The 17,918-nt window shown below is 45.2% G+C and overlaps 1 protein-coding gene across 4 annotated transcripts in view; it reads left to right on the top strand.

The window, feature by feature from the left end:
* tfpia (tissue factor pathway inhibitor a) overlaps nucleotides 1-17,918 on the top strand; it is a 175,176-nt gene that overhangs the window by 114,387 nt on the left and 42,871 nt on the right. For all 4 annotated transcript variants that reach the window (XM_084310385.1, XM_084310384.1, XM_084310383.1 and 1 more), the window contains one exon: nucleotides 3,071-3,127. In XM_084310385.1, coding sequence (XP_084166511.1) covers nucleotides 3,071-3,127 — 57 coding nt within the window. The remainder of the gene's footprint in view (nucleotides 1-3,070; nucleotides 3,128-17,918) is intronic.

Raw genomic sequence — 17,918 nt, 5'->3', positions numbered from 1 at the left:
AGGGAAGCTCAGAGAGTGACCTATACTGTGGCCTACAGAGAAGCTCAAGAGTGAACTATACTGTGGCCTACAGGGAAGCTCAGAGTGAACTATACTGTGGCCTACAGGGAAGCTCAGAGTGAACTATACTGTGGCCTACAGGGAAGCTCAGAGTGAACTATACTGTGGCCTACAGGGAAGCTCGGAGTGAACTGTACTGTGGCCTACAGGGAAGCTCAGAGTGTGAACTGTACTGTGGCCTACAGGGAAGCTCAGAGTGTGAACTGTACTGTGGCCTACAGGGAAGCTCAGAGTGTGAACTATACTGTGGCCTACAGGGAAGCTCAGAGTGAACTATACTGTGGCCTACAGGGAAGCTCAGAGTGAACTATACTGTGGCCTACAGGGCAGCTCAGAGAGTGAACTATACTGTGGCCTACAGGGAAGCTCAGAGTGAACTATACTGTGGCCTACAGGGAAGCTCAGAGAGTGAACTATACTGTGGCCTACAGGGAAGCTCAGAGTGAACTATACTGTGGCCTACAGGGAAGCTCAGAGAGTGAACTATACTGTGGCCTACAGGGAAGCTCAGAGTGAACTATACTGTGGCATACAGGGAAGCTCAGAGTGAACTATACTGTGGTCTACAGGGAAGCTCAGAGTGAACTATACTGTGGCCTACAGGGAAGCTCAGAGTGAACTATACTGTGGCCTACAGGGAAGCTCAGAGTGAACTATACTGTGGCCTACAGGGAAGCTCAGAGTGAACTATACTGTGGCCTACAGGGAAGCTCAGAGTGAACTATACTGTGGTCTACAGGGAAGCTCAGAGTGAACTATACTGTGGCCTACAGGGAAGCTCAGAGTGAACTATACTGTGGTCTACAGGGAAGCTCAGAGTGAACTATACTGTGGTCTACAGGGAAGCTCAGGGTGTGAACTATACTGTGGCCTACAGAGAAGCTCAGGATGTGAACTATACTGTGGCCTACAGTGACTCCCCTTGCAAAGAAACATCAATAGAAGCATATACTTGCTTTATATCAGCAATATAAATAATGATAATAACAATAGACATGGATGTTGGAAGGCCAGTTCTGGCAGCAGGCCCAGCAGGTGTAACAGTCAACGTTTATGTGTAAAGCTTCATTGCTTTCTTTTTGACACAACTCTGATACAACTAAAACTAGGACATTATTGATGCTGATTTGATGTGTGGACTGAGTAGGACTGAGAAAGGAAGTCCCTGATTGGTTGATAAACAGCAAATAAGTGAGCAAGTTTATCATATTACGCCGCTATATTTGGTTGCTCATGGTAGGAATGGCTTATTATCTGGATCTCTATTACAGTGGTGATGAAGCACCTATGCCTTACAACATGATATAACAATACAGAAAACAATATAGAAATGCACATGGCAAAGATAGTATCAACAAGCATATTGTCAAATATTTCTTTATATCACAAATACTCTTTTGCAGGAGAGATCACATAATCGCCAAGCTCCTTCTGGCCTCCCCATAGTTCTCACCCTGGCAAGGCTGAGGCCAAACCAGCAGGTTTGAAGTGTTAACCACTTTTCACTTTGTCAAAGCGGTTTACATTTCCCCCATCTTGCGTTACACCAGCGAGGCCCAGGAAATGGGGGGGGGGGGGGGGGGGTGCTCCTCCACATTTCTCTGTCGCGCAAAGGAAAGAAGTTGTGGAGATGAGACACTTTAAACTTAAGATAAGACACATAGTAAACGCTCTGCATCCTTCCGTCAATGCGGGCGACATGGCGTTGCAATTTGAATATGAATATTTGTCATCTCACAACACAAACACAAATATTTGTCATCTCATAACACGAACACGGATATTTGTAATCTCAAAACATCTATATCACATGAAACGCTACCCGGCTCCAAATAGTTTGACTGCATATTATACTTTCTGTTTAATTATAAATAAATTAAAATACTGTTAATACAATCTATTTGTGAAACCTATGGTTTCACTAATAATAATAATAATAATAATAATAATAATAATAATAATAATAATAATAATAATAATAATAATAATAATAATAATAATAATAATAATAATAAACTGTATTTGTATAGCACCTTTCATACAGAAACTGCAGCAAGTGCTTCACAACAGAAAAAAGACAGGCATAAAATGAGCACATAAAGTGCAGACATATAAAATCACAGTTTTTCACATTAGGATCTAACGTCCCATCAGGCCACCTTGTTTATGGTTTGATTCAGTTTTAAATAGACAATAATAAAAAGAGTAAGATAAAATAGACAGAGTAAAATAGTGCAATAGTGCAGTGCAATAAAATAGTAGATTAAAAAAGAAATTTACAGTGCAATAAAATAGTTCTGGATTACTGTTCAACAGTTCAAAGTCATCTTTACCGTCTCTGTTTGGTATCCACAGTTTAAAACATGACAGTCTTCCCTCCTGTTTTATACCCACTTTGACCCTTCAAACCTCCCACTCAGGGCAAACCTCCCTCTCAGGGCGCAGTTCCCTCTCTCATGGTGCAGTTCTAGGCCTGGGTCCTACACAGTTTTAAAGCCTGACAGTCTCTTGTTTGATACCCACACAGTTTAATACCTGACAGTTTTGAACCTGTAATAAAAAGTTATAGACATAGTAAAATAATACAGTGCAATAAAATAGTAGAATAAAATAGATAGTAAAATAATGCAATAGAATGGACAGAGTAAAATAGTGCTACAGTACAATCAACAGCGGAGTGTATTAGAAGGCTATGGTGAAGAGGTACGTTTTTAGCTTATTTTTTAAATATTAAGAGATCTAGCTTGTAGCTTCCCTAATGTCCATAGGTAGTGTGTTCCATAACTTTGAAATAGATTGTATTAAGAGATTATAGACCAAACAACTCAGACTGAAGACCAAGCAAGCAATACATTTCAAGTAACTTGGAATAGTTTTTGCATTCCCTAATAGAGAATATAGTTTTATTTGAATACTTGGCCAAATACTGTGCAGTCGAGCCACCAAATGAAGCCAAACCATCACTTCTTCTAAAATTATTGATACCTTTATGTGTTTGTTTGTTTTTCAGAGGAAGTAGCTTTGACCGCGCCTCAAGTGCGCCTGGAAGCCCATCAGCAGCCAACAGGTGAGAGCAGCCGAATCGACTTTCATCAAGAGAAAACTGCCTTCTATTTCCGTTGCAGCTTCGGAGACTATTTTTCTTTTAGGGACACGTGACAATGTTCTTTCGGACGGACTTTTGGGAACTGATTAATTATTCTGTGCACAACGGAACCAATCCAATTGTCTAAACCCATGATTAAGCAAAAGGCTCAAAGTAATTGGAGCCAATTCGGTTATTTGATTTAAGAGTCTGCTGTCGGTGTGTTTAGCACATAATCCCCTCAAAGTGCAGTCGGGCATATAAAGTACGTAGCTCTCAGACAGCTTGGTAAATTGCCTGTGTGGTGGATGTCAAAGGGCAGCTATACAGACGACCTCAGTATCTCTTCCCCTCAGTCCGCTTGATGCACACTGCTCATTTTCCCGGTGTATCCGAATGTGATGGAGTCGTAGATAGATATAAATAAATAAATAATAATAATAAGTTATTAATAACACAATTAAATTCTATTTCAGCCATGGCAGGAAGTCTGTAGGTAAAGGAAGAGTTTGGGGATGCATCTCTTTCCTTTTGCTTTCTTATCTTTTAACAATGTAAAAGTATATCATGGTGCATCAGTGTGAATGTGGAAATCCAACATTTTACTTTTATTGCCAATTTAAATAGAAATGATTTGTTATTATAAAAAAATGTAAACATAATGTTGTGAGCTAATACCTTGGTCTGTTGTCCTTTGCACATTCAGTTATTGTTGACCGACTCAGTCCCATCACATTTTAATACGTATTACACTTGACTTTTAAATGTATTGAAATTAAGCAAATTTTTATAAAATTGAATTGGGGCCAAACCTTTGAATCATGAATTCCCCAATTAAGCCTCTTGAAATGCTGGAGATCAACCTTTGGTGAACCTTCTGTTAATAAGAGGGAATTTAGTTCAATCCTCAGTATAATACATGGATGTTATTCTAGACCAGTGGTCGGCAACCTGCGGCCTCGAGCTCTTTAGCCAATCAGCTGTGGCTCCCTGGCCCCAAATTTTTATTTTTTTATTTTAAAATTTTTTTTGGATATTGATATCATACTGTGACCCTGAAATGAACAAATATTTCATCAACTAAGATATTTAGTCAACAAAGGGCTTACCTGTATGCCTGATATGTGGTGCGAAATTTGCGAACCACGAAAAATGTACTTTTTTTTTTATAGATTTTCCACAAATAAGGGAAGGACTCTAATAGAGCTGCATAGTTCAGGGTTTTATTTCAAAGTAGGTTTACAGATGCAAGTGTTTTTTCTCCTTTTCTGTGTTTTATTTCAAAGTAGGTCTACAGTACACATGGTAGTCTTTTTTCAAAGTGGACTACTTTTATTTTATAAATGTTCCACAAATAAGGGAAGGACTCAAATATACCTGAATAGTTCAGGGTTTTATTTCAAAGTCGGTCTACAGACACCAGTGTTTTGTCTCCTCTTCTGTTTTTTATTAAAACATAGGTCTACACAGCCAGTCTTTTTTTCTCCACTTCATAAGAGTTTGAGATTTTCCTTTGTTATAACAGGTAAAAACAGCAATTAAAAAGTCAAAATTTTTCTTTTTGTTGCTTTATAATCCCATTAATGCAACAAACTGTGTGCTATAAGTATAAAGTATAATAAATCGCAAATTACTTTGGGTATGCAATTGTCAGGTGTTTTATGCTAAATGTGGGGTATGCTTGGGGATATATAAAATGTTATACACTGTGTTATCTTCATTTTAAGGGTAAATAGGTTGTGCGGCTCCCTGAGCATTTTATTTTGTGGGACGGGGGAAAAGTGGCTCTTTTGATAGTAAAGGTTGCTGACCCCTGTTCTAGACCCATTTCCCTACCCAAGACTGACATCTTGTGGATATCCTACTCTCTGCATGAACTCTTATGTAGGAGGCCCATGATTCAAGGACTGACAGCATGCGACAGATAAACACAAGGTTTACACCACATTTGAAGCTACACACGGATTGTTTACATTTGTAATAGCTGTAGTTATTATGAGGCTATGAGTGTTCTTTTTAATTATTTGCAATTTCTTTTAATTTAATTTCTTTTACATGAAATATTAAACAAAACATGACAACATACAATAATAATAATAATAGACATGACTTCATAGGACAATAATAATACTAACAATAACAATAATGACAATAGGGCGGCTGGGTGGCGTAGCGGAGATTGCGCTCGTCACCAATGCAAGCGACTTTGCGGCATTGCCTGCGGCTTGGGCCGTCATACTATCTCAATTGGTAGCGGGTGGAAAGTCGATGGGTGGGGATTGGACGTTGTGGACAGCGACTCCTACAGGTCGGTTGGGTGACGCCTGTACAGCAGAGACAGGAAGTATCGGGGACAGCGTGAGCCTCCCACGCGTTACTCCTCGCCACTGAGAGTCCGCGCTGTCTGGTGAAAAGATGCGACAGGCTGCCTCCTCGTGTACCGGAGGGGACACTTGATGCAAGGCTTCTAAATGCAAATCTAAATAAAATGTTTTATTATATTACCACAGACACCACAAAATACATTTTCTCCCCTACTCCCACCCCCCCCCACCCCAAGACACCCGGACCCCCCAGGACCAACACCCCAACACTGCTCCGCTGCTAGATAGTGGCTTTAACTTTCTCGGCTGCTGAGACCCACAGCTCAATGCTGGCCTGTCCAACCCCAATTACACATGCAGTAGAGATTTCCATATAAATGACATCCAGTAGTGTCAGAGACCAATTAATCATTGTGAGTTTCTCAGGTTGTTTCCACCTCATGGCTATCAGCTTCTTGGCTGCAGTGACACCTGCCAGAATGATTATTTTTTGTTGTATGGATGCCGGTAGTAATGGTATATCATTTAGGAGTAGTGTTGCTGCGGTAAGTGGAATTGTTAGTGTAACTGAGGGGTACAATTCCCTGACTGTATTGATAAGTATGGTATCATTAAACCACTACCGCTTTATGTACTTTAATTACTGGCCATACAGTACACGATATATGAATATGATGAACACTTCCCACAATGAAATCGGTTCCACACAAAGGTATAATCAAGTATTTAATGGAGCAAAGGGTACATAATATACTTTACATTATTCTTTGAATGCACTTGTAAGGCAAAGGAATGCGTAGGCAAATCAATAATGAATGTCCATTCTCTGGTTACGCAGGAGGTAATTATACAACCTGAATCTTAGGGAATTATATCTATGGTACACTAGTAATATAGCGGGAGATACTGGAAGGGGTTCCCCCTGGTTGTAAGCCAGCAGGGGTAGAAGATCTGTCGGTAGTAGAACGTCTGGTCAACGATGACTAAGGAGACTCCAGGTACAGGAGCCGGTGCAGTAGCCTCTTGATCCACAGACGAATACAGCTGTTCTCCGTAGACTGTAGCTCCACAGTGAAGAAAGCTAGTCGGCCTCAGGCTCTCTGAGGCGCCGACTCGACTTGACTCCTCGCGGGGTAAATCCAACACGTGCAGGCGTCGGCGATTATCCGCTCCATAAATCACAGGACCAAAGCAAATATATTCCAGCCGCAAAGGGCTATGTAGTCGTCGGGTAGATTAATCCAGTGTACATGTCCATACGGTTCTCGTCTAGGTCTCCTCGGGTGAAAGCGCCATGTGGTCAGCCCAGCCTGGATAAGAACTCTAGCTAATACGAGGAAGCGTTGGAGATGCTGGTCACTGTAGAACTTTAACCGCACGATACACTATACACAAATAGACTATTATTGACTTAATAGAAATATGTCGCACTCGACGGTATAGCGCCAAACTCTGACAATTCAGTTGCTAATTTGCACGCGGTCTCAATGCTCTATTCTGGGGCCAAACAGGCCATACTTCACCGCACGTTGTATCGTGGGTGAGGCTTCAACTTATTGGTAACATACTAAGGGGCTAAGGGGCTTCTGTATTCACCTGCGCCGTATTTATACGCACGGTGAACAAACTAGTGCCAATCTCATTTCTGTCGCGTATCCCTGGGCAAGGCCGGGCATGTCCAGACACGTCTTGACGGTGACTTTGAACCTGACTCCGGAGGCCGGTCCCTGGCGCCGGTGGACCGCTGTCCAATAGGAGAATGAAATATTATGGTCTGGGCTAAAGGGGTATTCCGTGTATATGTACAAGGAATATACAGGGGATATCAAACGATATACAAATACTATGCAATATATATCAATAAATAAATATATATATTCGGTTTAATCTGATCCTTTGTAACAGCCGCCCCCTAATTAGTCCCACCTAATTAGCTAAACAGAGACAGATTAACCGCACTGTCCACTACTCAATGTCTGTTGTGAGGGGTCGGTCAGTTCACAAAGTCATGGGGTCATGGTCGTCATCGATAGTATCGGGGAGCCTTGGCAGTTCTATTAGCCTCGCCACGGGTCGGGTGTAGATCCGCCCTTGGACGAGCACTTCGGCTGCTCGGACCTTTCCGTCGGCACCGGTGATCACTTTGCTTACGCGGCCAGCCGGCCACATAGCTCGGGGCAGTGACTGGTCGATAATCATGACGACTGTTCCTTCTGTCAAATTGTCTCTCTCTTTCACCCATTTCTGGCGGGTCTGTAGAGGCGGTAGATAGTGGAGTAGGAAGCTGTTCCAAAACTTGTCAGCCAATACTTGACTGTACCTCCACATTCTTCGGCCGTTCGCTTCTTCAGGCCTGTACATTGTCTGTGGTAGCGCGGGGTCCAGCCGCCCCATCAAGAGTGTGTTGGGGGTGACTGGGTCGACATCTGCTACATCACTTGAGACGTAACCGAGGGGCTTTGAGTTCAATACTCCCTCGATCTCCGTGAGGACTGTCATTAGGACTTCTTCCGCCACGGTCTGGGCCCCAAGCACGGCGTACAGGACTGTCGTTATTGAACGTACTTCTCGTTCCCAAGTTCCACCGAAGTGAGGTGCGTTCGGGGGATTAAACTGGAAGTCAATCTGGGATGGAGCGAGGTGGGTCTTAAGTTCTGGGCCCATAGCTTGGAAGCTCTCTCTCAGCTCTCTTTCTCCGCCTTTGAAGTTTGTCCCGTGATCAGACAACAATATAGACTGTTTACCTTTCCGCGATGTGAATCTTCGGAAGGCCATAAGGAATGAGTCTGTGCTCATGGTTGGAAGGAGTTCTATATGCATCGCTCGGGTGGTCATGCATTTGAGTACAATACCCCACCGCTTCTCGGTTCCTCTTCCTTTCTTTATATACAGCGGGCCGAAACAGTCCATACCGGTGGAGTGAAAAGGCTTGTCGCCGAGTCGGAGGCGACAGGGAGGTAGGTCAGCCATCCGGGGTATACTGGGCTGCGCTCGCCACTTACGACAGTCTAGACAGGTTCGCTGGAAGCGCCGCACTGCTTATCTCCCTTGCAGTATCCAATAACGACGTCTGATCTCCGCGAAGACTCTCTCTGCCCCGGCGTGATGCACATCCTCGTCGTATTTCTTTATGATCAGCTCTGTGACCTTGTGTCGGCTGTTTAAGACTATCGGGTACTTGACGTCATCCGGTAAGTCTGGAGCTCTCCGCAGACGACCACCCACTCTGATGAGACCATGGGCGTCGCTCTCGGGGGCTAGGTGGAGCAGTCTGCTGTCTGATGGGACGGGCTTTGCTCCCTGTAGACAGTCTAGCTCATCGGGGAACGAGTCTCTCTGGGCTCGTTGTAGTAGAAGAAGTTCTGCTTCTTCGTAGTCAGCTGCAGTAATGTCAGTAGTGAGCTGAACCTCTGGGTGGTGCCACAGGAATGTCTTTAGCTGCGCACTCTCTAGGGTGAGGCAATCGTCTATGTCGGGGTCTGTGGAGACGAGTGTGTTCAATCCACAGAACATAGATTTCTTGTTTTCTGCCTCCTCTTTACTCGCTTCCCGTGGGGTGGGTGTAGGCCACTCTTCTTCCGGGAGCTTGAGGAACTCTGGCCCGTCACTGTATAGGTTGTGACGGGTGAGGTCATCCAGGGACATTCCCCGGGTGATGACGTCAGCTGGGTTGTGTTTTGTGTCCACATACCTCCAGCTTGCTACTTCTGTTAAATCTTGAATCTCTGTGACTCTGACTCCTACGAAGACCTTGTATCTGCACGAATCAGACCGGATCCATGTGAGTACTGTTGTGGAGTCTGACCACAAGATTGTTCTTTGCACCGGAATGGTGAGTTCACGTTGGATTAACGTGGCGAGTTGCGCTCCTGCTAGGGCTGCGCAGAGCTCTAGACGTGGGATAGATTGTTGCTTTCGTGGGGCTATTCTTGAGCGGGCCAGGATGAAAGCAGTATGTATTTCTCCTCCCTCCTCTCGGGCACGCAAGTAGGCCACCGAACCGTAGGCTACTTCGGAGGCGTCGCTGAAGACGTGCAGGTCCATCTGGCACGTCTCCGGCCTCACTGTGGGTGGGAAGTAGCTGCGGCGTATGTTGACACCTGGGAGTGAGCTGAGTTCCGTCTCCCACTCTCTCCATGTGGATGCAAGGTGTTCGGGTATGGGGTCGTCCCAGCCCTGGTCCTTGTCCCATAACGCTCTTACAATCATCTTTGCCCTGGTGGTGTAAGGTAGAATACATCCCAACGGGTCATATTGTCTGGCGAGTGTTCTGTATACACTCCGTCTGGTGGTCGGTAGTGCAGTCGACCTTCCCTGCCCCTTGGTCAGGGGTGTGTGTTTATAATGGAGCGAGTCTGTTTTGAAGCGCCAGACTAGTCCTAATGTCATTTCTTGGGCTTCTCCTGGGATGGTCGCCATCCAGGTCTCGCTGCTTGCTGCCTTGTCCTCGGGGGAGAGGCTGCGCAATACTTGCGGGTCGCTGCTGGCCCACTGCCTGAGATCAAAGCCGCCTTTGATCAGGGAGGCGCGGAGCTTGAGTAGAAGGGCCTCGGCTTCTTCTGGCGTCGAGACGCTTTGCAGACAGTTGTCCACGTAGAAACTATTTCCTACACTTTGTCGGACCTCTTCATCAGCTGCTGGGTCCTCTGCGACGTGTTTTTGCAGTGCAAACGTAGCACAGCATGGGCTGCATGTGGTTCCGAAAGGGAGGACTTCCCATTGATAGATGGCTGGTTGCTCATCCCCGATCCTCCCTCTCCATAGGAACCGCAGCAGGGGCTTGTCCTCTGGGGGGAGGCTGCGCAATACTGGGGGGTCGCTGCTGGCCCGCTGCCGGAGATCAAAGCCGTCTTTGATCAGGGAGGCGCGGAGCAGCGCACAACGTCGCCAGTCAATTTTCTTTATGTGTCCCGCTGTGATTCGCTTGTCAATCTCAGCGCGGTACACGTCTCTTGAGCGGGGTCTCTGGCTAGGCGCCGCTCTGTGTTCAATATATACCGCTCCGTCGCTTCTTTTGGGGCGTGGAAGGTAGGCATACCCTCTCGCCTCAGGAGTGGAGTTGCGTATCTCATCACTCCGTTGACTTTGACTCTCTTTGTCCCTTGCTCGAGGAGGGCTATAGCGTAAATGTCTTCCTTGGAACGAATGTCTTTCTTTTCGTTCTTAAAGGGCATTGTCTCTAGTGTCCATAGCCTCTCGACATGCTGTAGGAGGGTGGTGTCTTCTTCTGTCACTCTGGAGTGGAGGCAGTTAGTGGCTGCTGTTCGGTTAAGAGACTTAGCGAGGGGGCCTTGTAATGTCCATCCTAGGCGGGTCTCGACTGCTGCAGGACAGCTTCTGGGCCCTGTGTGGACCCGGTCTATCGGGACTATGAGGTCTGCATGGTCGGAGCCTATCAGCAGGGTCGGGGTGGCACCGTCTATGAGCGGGATAGGTAGTTGACGCAGGTGCACATATTTATCCTTCAGCTCCCCTGCTCCCCTCTCCCCCTGCTCCCGTATCTCCCCCTGCTCCAGTCTCTCAAACTTCAATAACTGTAACTGTAAAATGCATTTTTATATATGTATGGCTGTTCTCACTTCTCAGCCTCACTAAGACTTGCTAGTCAGTGACAGACAGTGATAAGACAACGTGAATGTATCTATATTTACATGAAGGAGAGGGAGGGATAGAGAGAGAAATATAGAGAGAGAGGGAGGGAGGGAGCGAGAGAGAGAGAGAGAGAGAGAGAGAGAGAGAGAGAGAGAGAGAGAGAGAGAGACATAACGATTAACGTGCCAAAGACAAATCTGTCAATACAGTTAAACCTGAACTGTTACTGTAACGTTAGGTCAGGGGTAGATAACTATTAGTAGCTACCCTACATGCTAAGTTAGTTAGCTTAACGTTATTCTTATTGCTTACCGAAATGTGGGCGATTCAACATCTGAAAAGGGATGCAGCCTTTTCACCACATAAGCAGTTACTCTCTGTGGCACTCTGCAACTCGCTCCTTCGACAGCTTTCCCCTTGCTGCCAAAGTGAATGGGGTGTCGCGTTGCGGTTGAAGAAACTACACAGCTGGCTGCGGTCGCTGGCTGGTAGCAGCAGCAGCCGGTCCAGGCTGGCTGACGTTAGAATGAGCATCACGCTGCGAGCGTTCAACAACTATGAACAGATTTGACACCGTTTTAGCAATTGGTAGTCTATAACTTTAGCTAGTTTGCTGTATGTTAAGATTAATAAAGCAACCATAATTTCCATGTACCTGATTCCGTTTGCAACGAGTAATTGCTGGCTGCAGGTTGACTGTCTGTAGTGGAGGACGCGACGGGAGCAGGAGAGCGAAGCAACGAGTTAAACACAATGCACTCGTTAATTACTATACCATGCCCGCGAAGATGTTTAGCCATGTTTGTCGTGCATCCTCCTTTGTTGGAAATACGTTTGTCACAGGTGTTGCACTGTGCCAACCCGTCCTTTATTAACGTGAAATGAAGCCAAGCTTTCGAACGGCGTTTCCTCTGTTCCATGTTTTGTTTTGCGACTACTCCAAGAGGATGTTCTTCTTCATTGGTGTTTTTTTTTTTACTAGCGGAGCACGAGCGGAGCACGGAAGGAGTAATTACACTATGATTACAACCCCCAGAAAACAAACTAGTGCGGGCATTTAGGATGGAATCGAAAAAAATAATCGAAATGCAAACATGTTACTTCCGGTTTTTAGAACCGGTTCTCGGTGCCCAACCCTACTAGCTCAGTGATTTTTTTACTCTGTTACGACCCCTGTGAGTCTAAGGGTAAAGGGCTGTAACATAACAGTTGGTTGACAGAAAAGATGGACCACGTTTGTAAACAACAATGATATTTATTGAGATGCAAAGTAAGCACATGTAGCTCAAGGGTGAGCCCAGGCCAAAACAACAAACAAACACCACTATACTCCAAATAAACCAATCTAATCTATGGTAAAAGAAATTACATCACCTAAACTACCCTTACCTAACCAAAACAGGAGAAAACAATATCCAAAGGAAATGGCAGCTCAGCCCACCTGTGCTTTCTGAGAGAGAGAAAAACACATTCATGATACATACAACAAAGGCAGAATATATACAAAAACAAACTATAGCTAACAATGCTCTCTCTGCGGCCATACAATCACAAAGGCACTTTCACTATTACAAAGGCCTATAAACAAAAAGGGATATTATCAAAGTACAATGCCACAAAATAACACTAAGCCTAGCCTCATGCCAGAGAGAGAGAAAGACTGAAGTGAGAAGCCATGTTTTAACAGGTGTGTGGTGATCCATGATTGGGCGGTGGGTGATGGGTGTTGATTGAGTGTTGGGAGTCTGGAAAACCATCCACCAATCGGTGCTGTGCTGCTATAATGGAAGGGCAGGCCTGGCAGGGACCAATGGTGGAGGACAGGTGGAGGGAACAATGGCTGGAGGGAGGAAACAAAATGGAGAACACACACACATGGAGACACACACTGGGGAATATATACATTGGGATGTAACACCCCCATACATAAGACAACAACATGTTTGACACAACACATAACACCAACAAAACATGTTTTTGTTCTTCTTTTAACGAGATCCCCATCCCAGAGAGAATATGGACTTCAACGTAAAAAGCCATAACAAAACAAAACAAGCAGTCGGTACAACAAATTAGTCGACCGCACAAGAGTCTTATCTCCGAGACAGAGCATCCGCCAACACATTCTCGGACCCCTTCTTATGCTTTATTTCGAGGTTATAATTTTGGACTATGAGCGCCCAACGCATGAGGCGCTGATTGTGGTTGTACATCCGCAACAGAAATACCAATGGGTTGTGGTCGGTGTATACTACCACTGGTAACACGGTATGCATGTTGCTTGATAGGCACAGCATTGTTAACATTAATATCATGGGCCAATACAGAAGTACATGAGGGAACATCACCAAACAGAGCCATGTAGGCCTGAATCAAATTTGTGATGTCCTCTCGCTGCTCCTCAGGTAGGTGTGCTAAATGAGTGGGCAGGTTCAATAACATCTCAGTGTTGGACAATCTAGCACACTGATGGGCTGCATTGCGCAACTCTAAGCCATCTACATCCTCACCACCAACGTTAGGAGAGTCCGGAACTATTGGAGTTGAGGCAACAGCAGAGACGGCCAGTCCGGCTGTCTATCTCTGGAGAAATATGGTTTAAGCATATTGATGTGGCAAACACGAGAGTGACGTTTACGATCAGGGGTGCAAACTACATAGTCCGTATCACTTATTCTCTATTGCATACGGTCCGGAAAAACTAGCGGAAAGAGCAGAACCAAGGATAGGTAACAGGACTAGAACCTTATCACCTGGCTGGAAAGATCGAGAAACAGCTTTCTCGTCATAGTGCCGTTTCATAGTTCTCTGGGAAGAAGAGAGCGCTTCTTTGGAGAGAGAGCACGCCTGATGCAGTCGCTCTCGAAACTGGCTAACAAAATCTAGAACATTAGTGGGTGTGCTGGCACCCTTTGACATGAACCGTTCTTTAAGAACTTTCAGAGGCCCTCTAACAGTGTGCCCGAAAACGAACTCAGCAGGACTGAAACCAAGAGACTCCTGTATGGTCTCTCGCGCAGCAAATAGAGCAAGGGGGACACCCTCATCCCAATCTTTCTGTGTAAGCAATATTTACGCAACATGGACTTTAATGTCTGATGCCAACGTTCTAGAGCCCCCTGAGTTTCAGGGTGGTAGGCACTGGACACTATGTCGGATACCCAGGGACTGTAACACTTGCTCAAATAACCTAGACAGAAAGTTGGTGCCTTGGTCAGTCTGTACTACCTTAGGCAGTCCAAACATGGAGAAGAACTTCATCAAAGCCTTAAGAGGTATAGCCTCAGGGAAACTGGTGGCGGTACACATTATTGTCAACAAAAACTGATTGCCGGCTTTGGTCTTTGGCAACGGACCAACACAGTCAACTATGACATGTTCAGATGGTTCACCGACTGCTGGTATAGGACAGAGGGGAGCAGGTGGAATTACCTGGTTTGGCTTTCCGGTGATCTGCCAAGTACTACAGGTACGACAGTACTGTGCTACATCGGACTTCAAACCGGGCCAAAAGAAATGTTGAAGTATTCTGTTGTATGTTTTAGTGACTCCCAAATGTCCAGACCAAGGGTGGGCATGGGCCAAGAACAGTACATGCTGACGATAAACTGCAGGGACAACAATCTGATAGACAGTGCTCCAGTCGGGTACCTGATCTGGTAGCCCTATCTCCGATTGTGCATGCTCTGCCAGTCTAGTACCATGGGACCTCCATGTACGCATCAAAACTCCTTCATCCACAAAATAAGAATGCAACTCTCTGTTCTGTTTCAAGAGAAGAGAAACATTTTGCAAGAGAAGGGTCAGCCTTCTGGGCAGTAATTAGCATTTCACGAGTAACAGGTAACATCAATGCGTCGGAACTAGTTACAGTTGTCTGTGGGGGTACCTTACTATGAGTCGGTGGTTTGTCAGCGGTGTCAGAAGTTGGAGCCAGCAACTCCTCCCTGACAAAAGCTGAAGCAAAAACAGAGTCAGACAAATTAATTTCATCACCTCTCTTTTTCAATTGAGCCCGAGTGACAACACTTGCAGAAAAAACTTCAGGGAAGTTCTGTGACAAGTCATCAGGCAGAGAATCTGTGTCTGGGTGATCCAACACTTCCAGCACAGCGTTCACCTGTCCTCCAGCTAAATCATTTCCCATGATAAAGGAAATGCCTTTAACTGGCAAGGAAGGTCTCACCCCTATTTTAAAGAAACCAGTGACCAAATCAGATTGTACATGAATACAGTGTAACGGGGCTGGCACGAAACCCATCTCAATACCTTGAACTAGGACACTAGAACCACATGAAGATTTCTCAGACAGAGGTAGTACATCAAAGAGGATAAAGGATTGTGAGGCTCCAGTATCTCGTAAGATCTGAACTGTACACTGAACTTTTGGATCCCCTGTCAAGGAAACTAAACCCTTCAAATAAATGGCCTGAAACAAGGATCGAGAACATCCTGATCATTGTGCATCTGTCGATCGGAACCAGGTGCCATTTTAATCAGACCAACCCCTTTGGGTTGCCTAAAGTTCTGAGAGGACGGTTGCTGCTTACGTTTCAGTGTTAAACAGTCAGAAATAACATGACCAGATTTATGACAGTAGTAACATGTCTGCTCCTCTTTTGAGCGTGGAGGTGACATTTTTGGTCGGGGGTGTGTGAATTCTGAATGGGTGGGGACAGAATGCTTCTGAGAGAAATCATGGGGGAGAAACGAGTCACGCCTATCTACAAACAGTTTTATGGGTTAGCACAAACTCATCAGCTAATACACCAGCCTGCTGCAGAGTGGACACTTTCTGCTCACTCAGGTAAATGACAATACGCTCTGGCAAACAATTCTTAAACTCTTCTAATAGAATGAGTTCTCTGAGAGAGTTAAGATCTGAGGCCTTGCTTGCTGCACACCATTTATCAAAGAGAGTTCCCTTCTCTCTAGCAAACTCTACATGCTCTCTAGCAAACTCTACAAAGGTCTGGTTGACAGCTCTCTTGTGACTGCGAAACCTCTGCCTATAAGCTTCGGGCACAAGCTCATATGCACGAAGGATGGCAGCCTTCACAGTATCATACAATAGACTATCTTCTAGGGCAAGTGTTGAACAAACCTCTTGGGCTTTACCAGTCAATTTGCATTGAAGCAACAAAGGCCAGACCTCTCTTGGCCAGCGCAATGAAGCAGCAATACGCTCAAACACATTAAAATAAGTATCAACTTCTGTCTCTCGGAACGGAGGCACCAAAGCAATGTGTTTACTTATATCAAAAGTGTGTGATGAATAAGCTGTGGAGGAGGACATACCAGGGCCTTGTGGAGGAGTCGGTGTAGCAGAGTTGGATTCACTCTTTTGGACTCCCAGCTCCAACTCCCGCAGTCTGAGCTCTTTTTCTACCTCAAGCTCCAACCTACGAATGTTAACAGCCCTTTCATTTTCTGCCTCAAGCTCCATTCTAAGAAGCCGATACTCCGCCTCACCTGCTTGTGCCTTCTCCTGAGCCTCCATCTGGAGACGTGCTATTCTAACCTTGACCTGGGCCCCTTCTCGAGACCCAGTTGACACAGGAGAGGCCAAGTGAAAATGTGGCAATGTGATTTTCACACCTGCCTTCTCAGCACTTTCACCATGAGCTTGCTCCTCAGATACAGAAGGCTGTGCTTCAGTAGGTTCACCAGGAGGACTTACATGTTCATCAGAGACCACCGGTAAAACAAGCATCCCCTGCTCCAACAGCTTATCTACCACAAGACACCTGATATCATGCTTAAGATGCTTTTGAACCGAGAGTTTAAAATGTGTGGCAATCTCCACTAAGTCTGCCTTGCGGCAGCTATCCAGCTCTTCCCAAGTAGGATTGCTCAAGAATTTCCCCAGATCAAAAGTACTAACTGCCATTTTAAACACAAATTATTTACTGTACAAGTGTAAACAAACACAGTTCAGCAAATCCATCAACCAACAATGAACACGGGTTACAGAATTCCGGACGAGCCCCCATTTATGTTACGACCCCTGTGAGTCTAAGGGTAAAGGGCTGTAACATAACAGTTGGTTGTAACATACTCCTTTATAAAAATTATTTTAAATGTTTATTAACGTCTTTAACCAGTGCTTGATGTGCACATTAACATGGCTAGTAACGTGGGAGCCAGTGACTGCGTATTCAAGCGAGGCTTGCATCGCAGTCACAAAAGGGGCTATGGAATCGTTAGCCTCACGCCCACTTGTCATTCTCATCTGACTCGAAGGAGACGCGTTGCGTGCTGTTGTTCGCCCCCATGTCAGACCGCACTGATATCCGAAAGCGACGACTCTACATGCAATTATTTTCATCCACTGATGTGTTTTTGTCTAAGTTTGTCTACGTTGTCAAGCCGGTGACAGAAGTCTGTAGGGCCGCACGCAGTGGTCTATACACTTCCCCTAGATGGGCGGCATCTTCTAGAAAACTAGTGTTAATTGGAGGAGCTTAGAGCACAACGAGGATGTTCATTGGTTATGGATTATTATGAGGCGCAAATGGGAGGAATCATAAGGGGGGATTCAGAGTTCGGCTTGTGCCAGTGAGAGAATCAGCAGATTGCAGAATGATTTTTTTGTTTTGTTTACTACTCGCCAGTGTGGCGAGTGCTCTTCATGAATCACTCGCCAATCATAAATAATACTCTCATTTGGCGAGTAAAATGGCCTAATTTCCTCTCCTGTTTGGGCCAATACATTTTGAAGCCTGATAGTTTACCAAAATCATCAATTATACTAAGTAATATTGTGGCTGATTGGGAGGGGTCTTTCATAAAAATTAGTAAGGCATCCGCATAAAGAGCAATTTTGTGTGGTGTATCATTGATTGTTATAGGGGAGA

The sequence above is a fragment of the Notolepis coatsorum genome (assembly GCF_963971535.1).
Source record: "Notolepis coatsorum genome assembly, chromosome: 3".
NCBI classification, from domain to species: Eukaryota; Metazoa; Chordata; class Actinopteri; order Aulopiformes; family Paralepididae; genus Notolepis; species Notolepis coatsorum.
The sequence above is the reverse complement of the archived record's forward strand: the minus strand, read 5'-3'. Positions and strand labels throughout refer to the sequence as shown.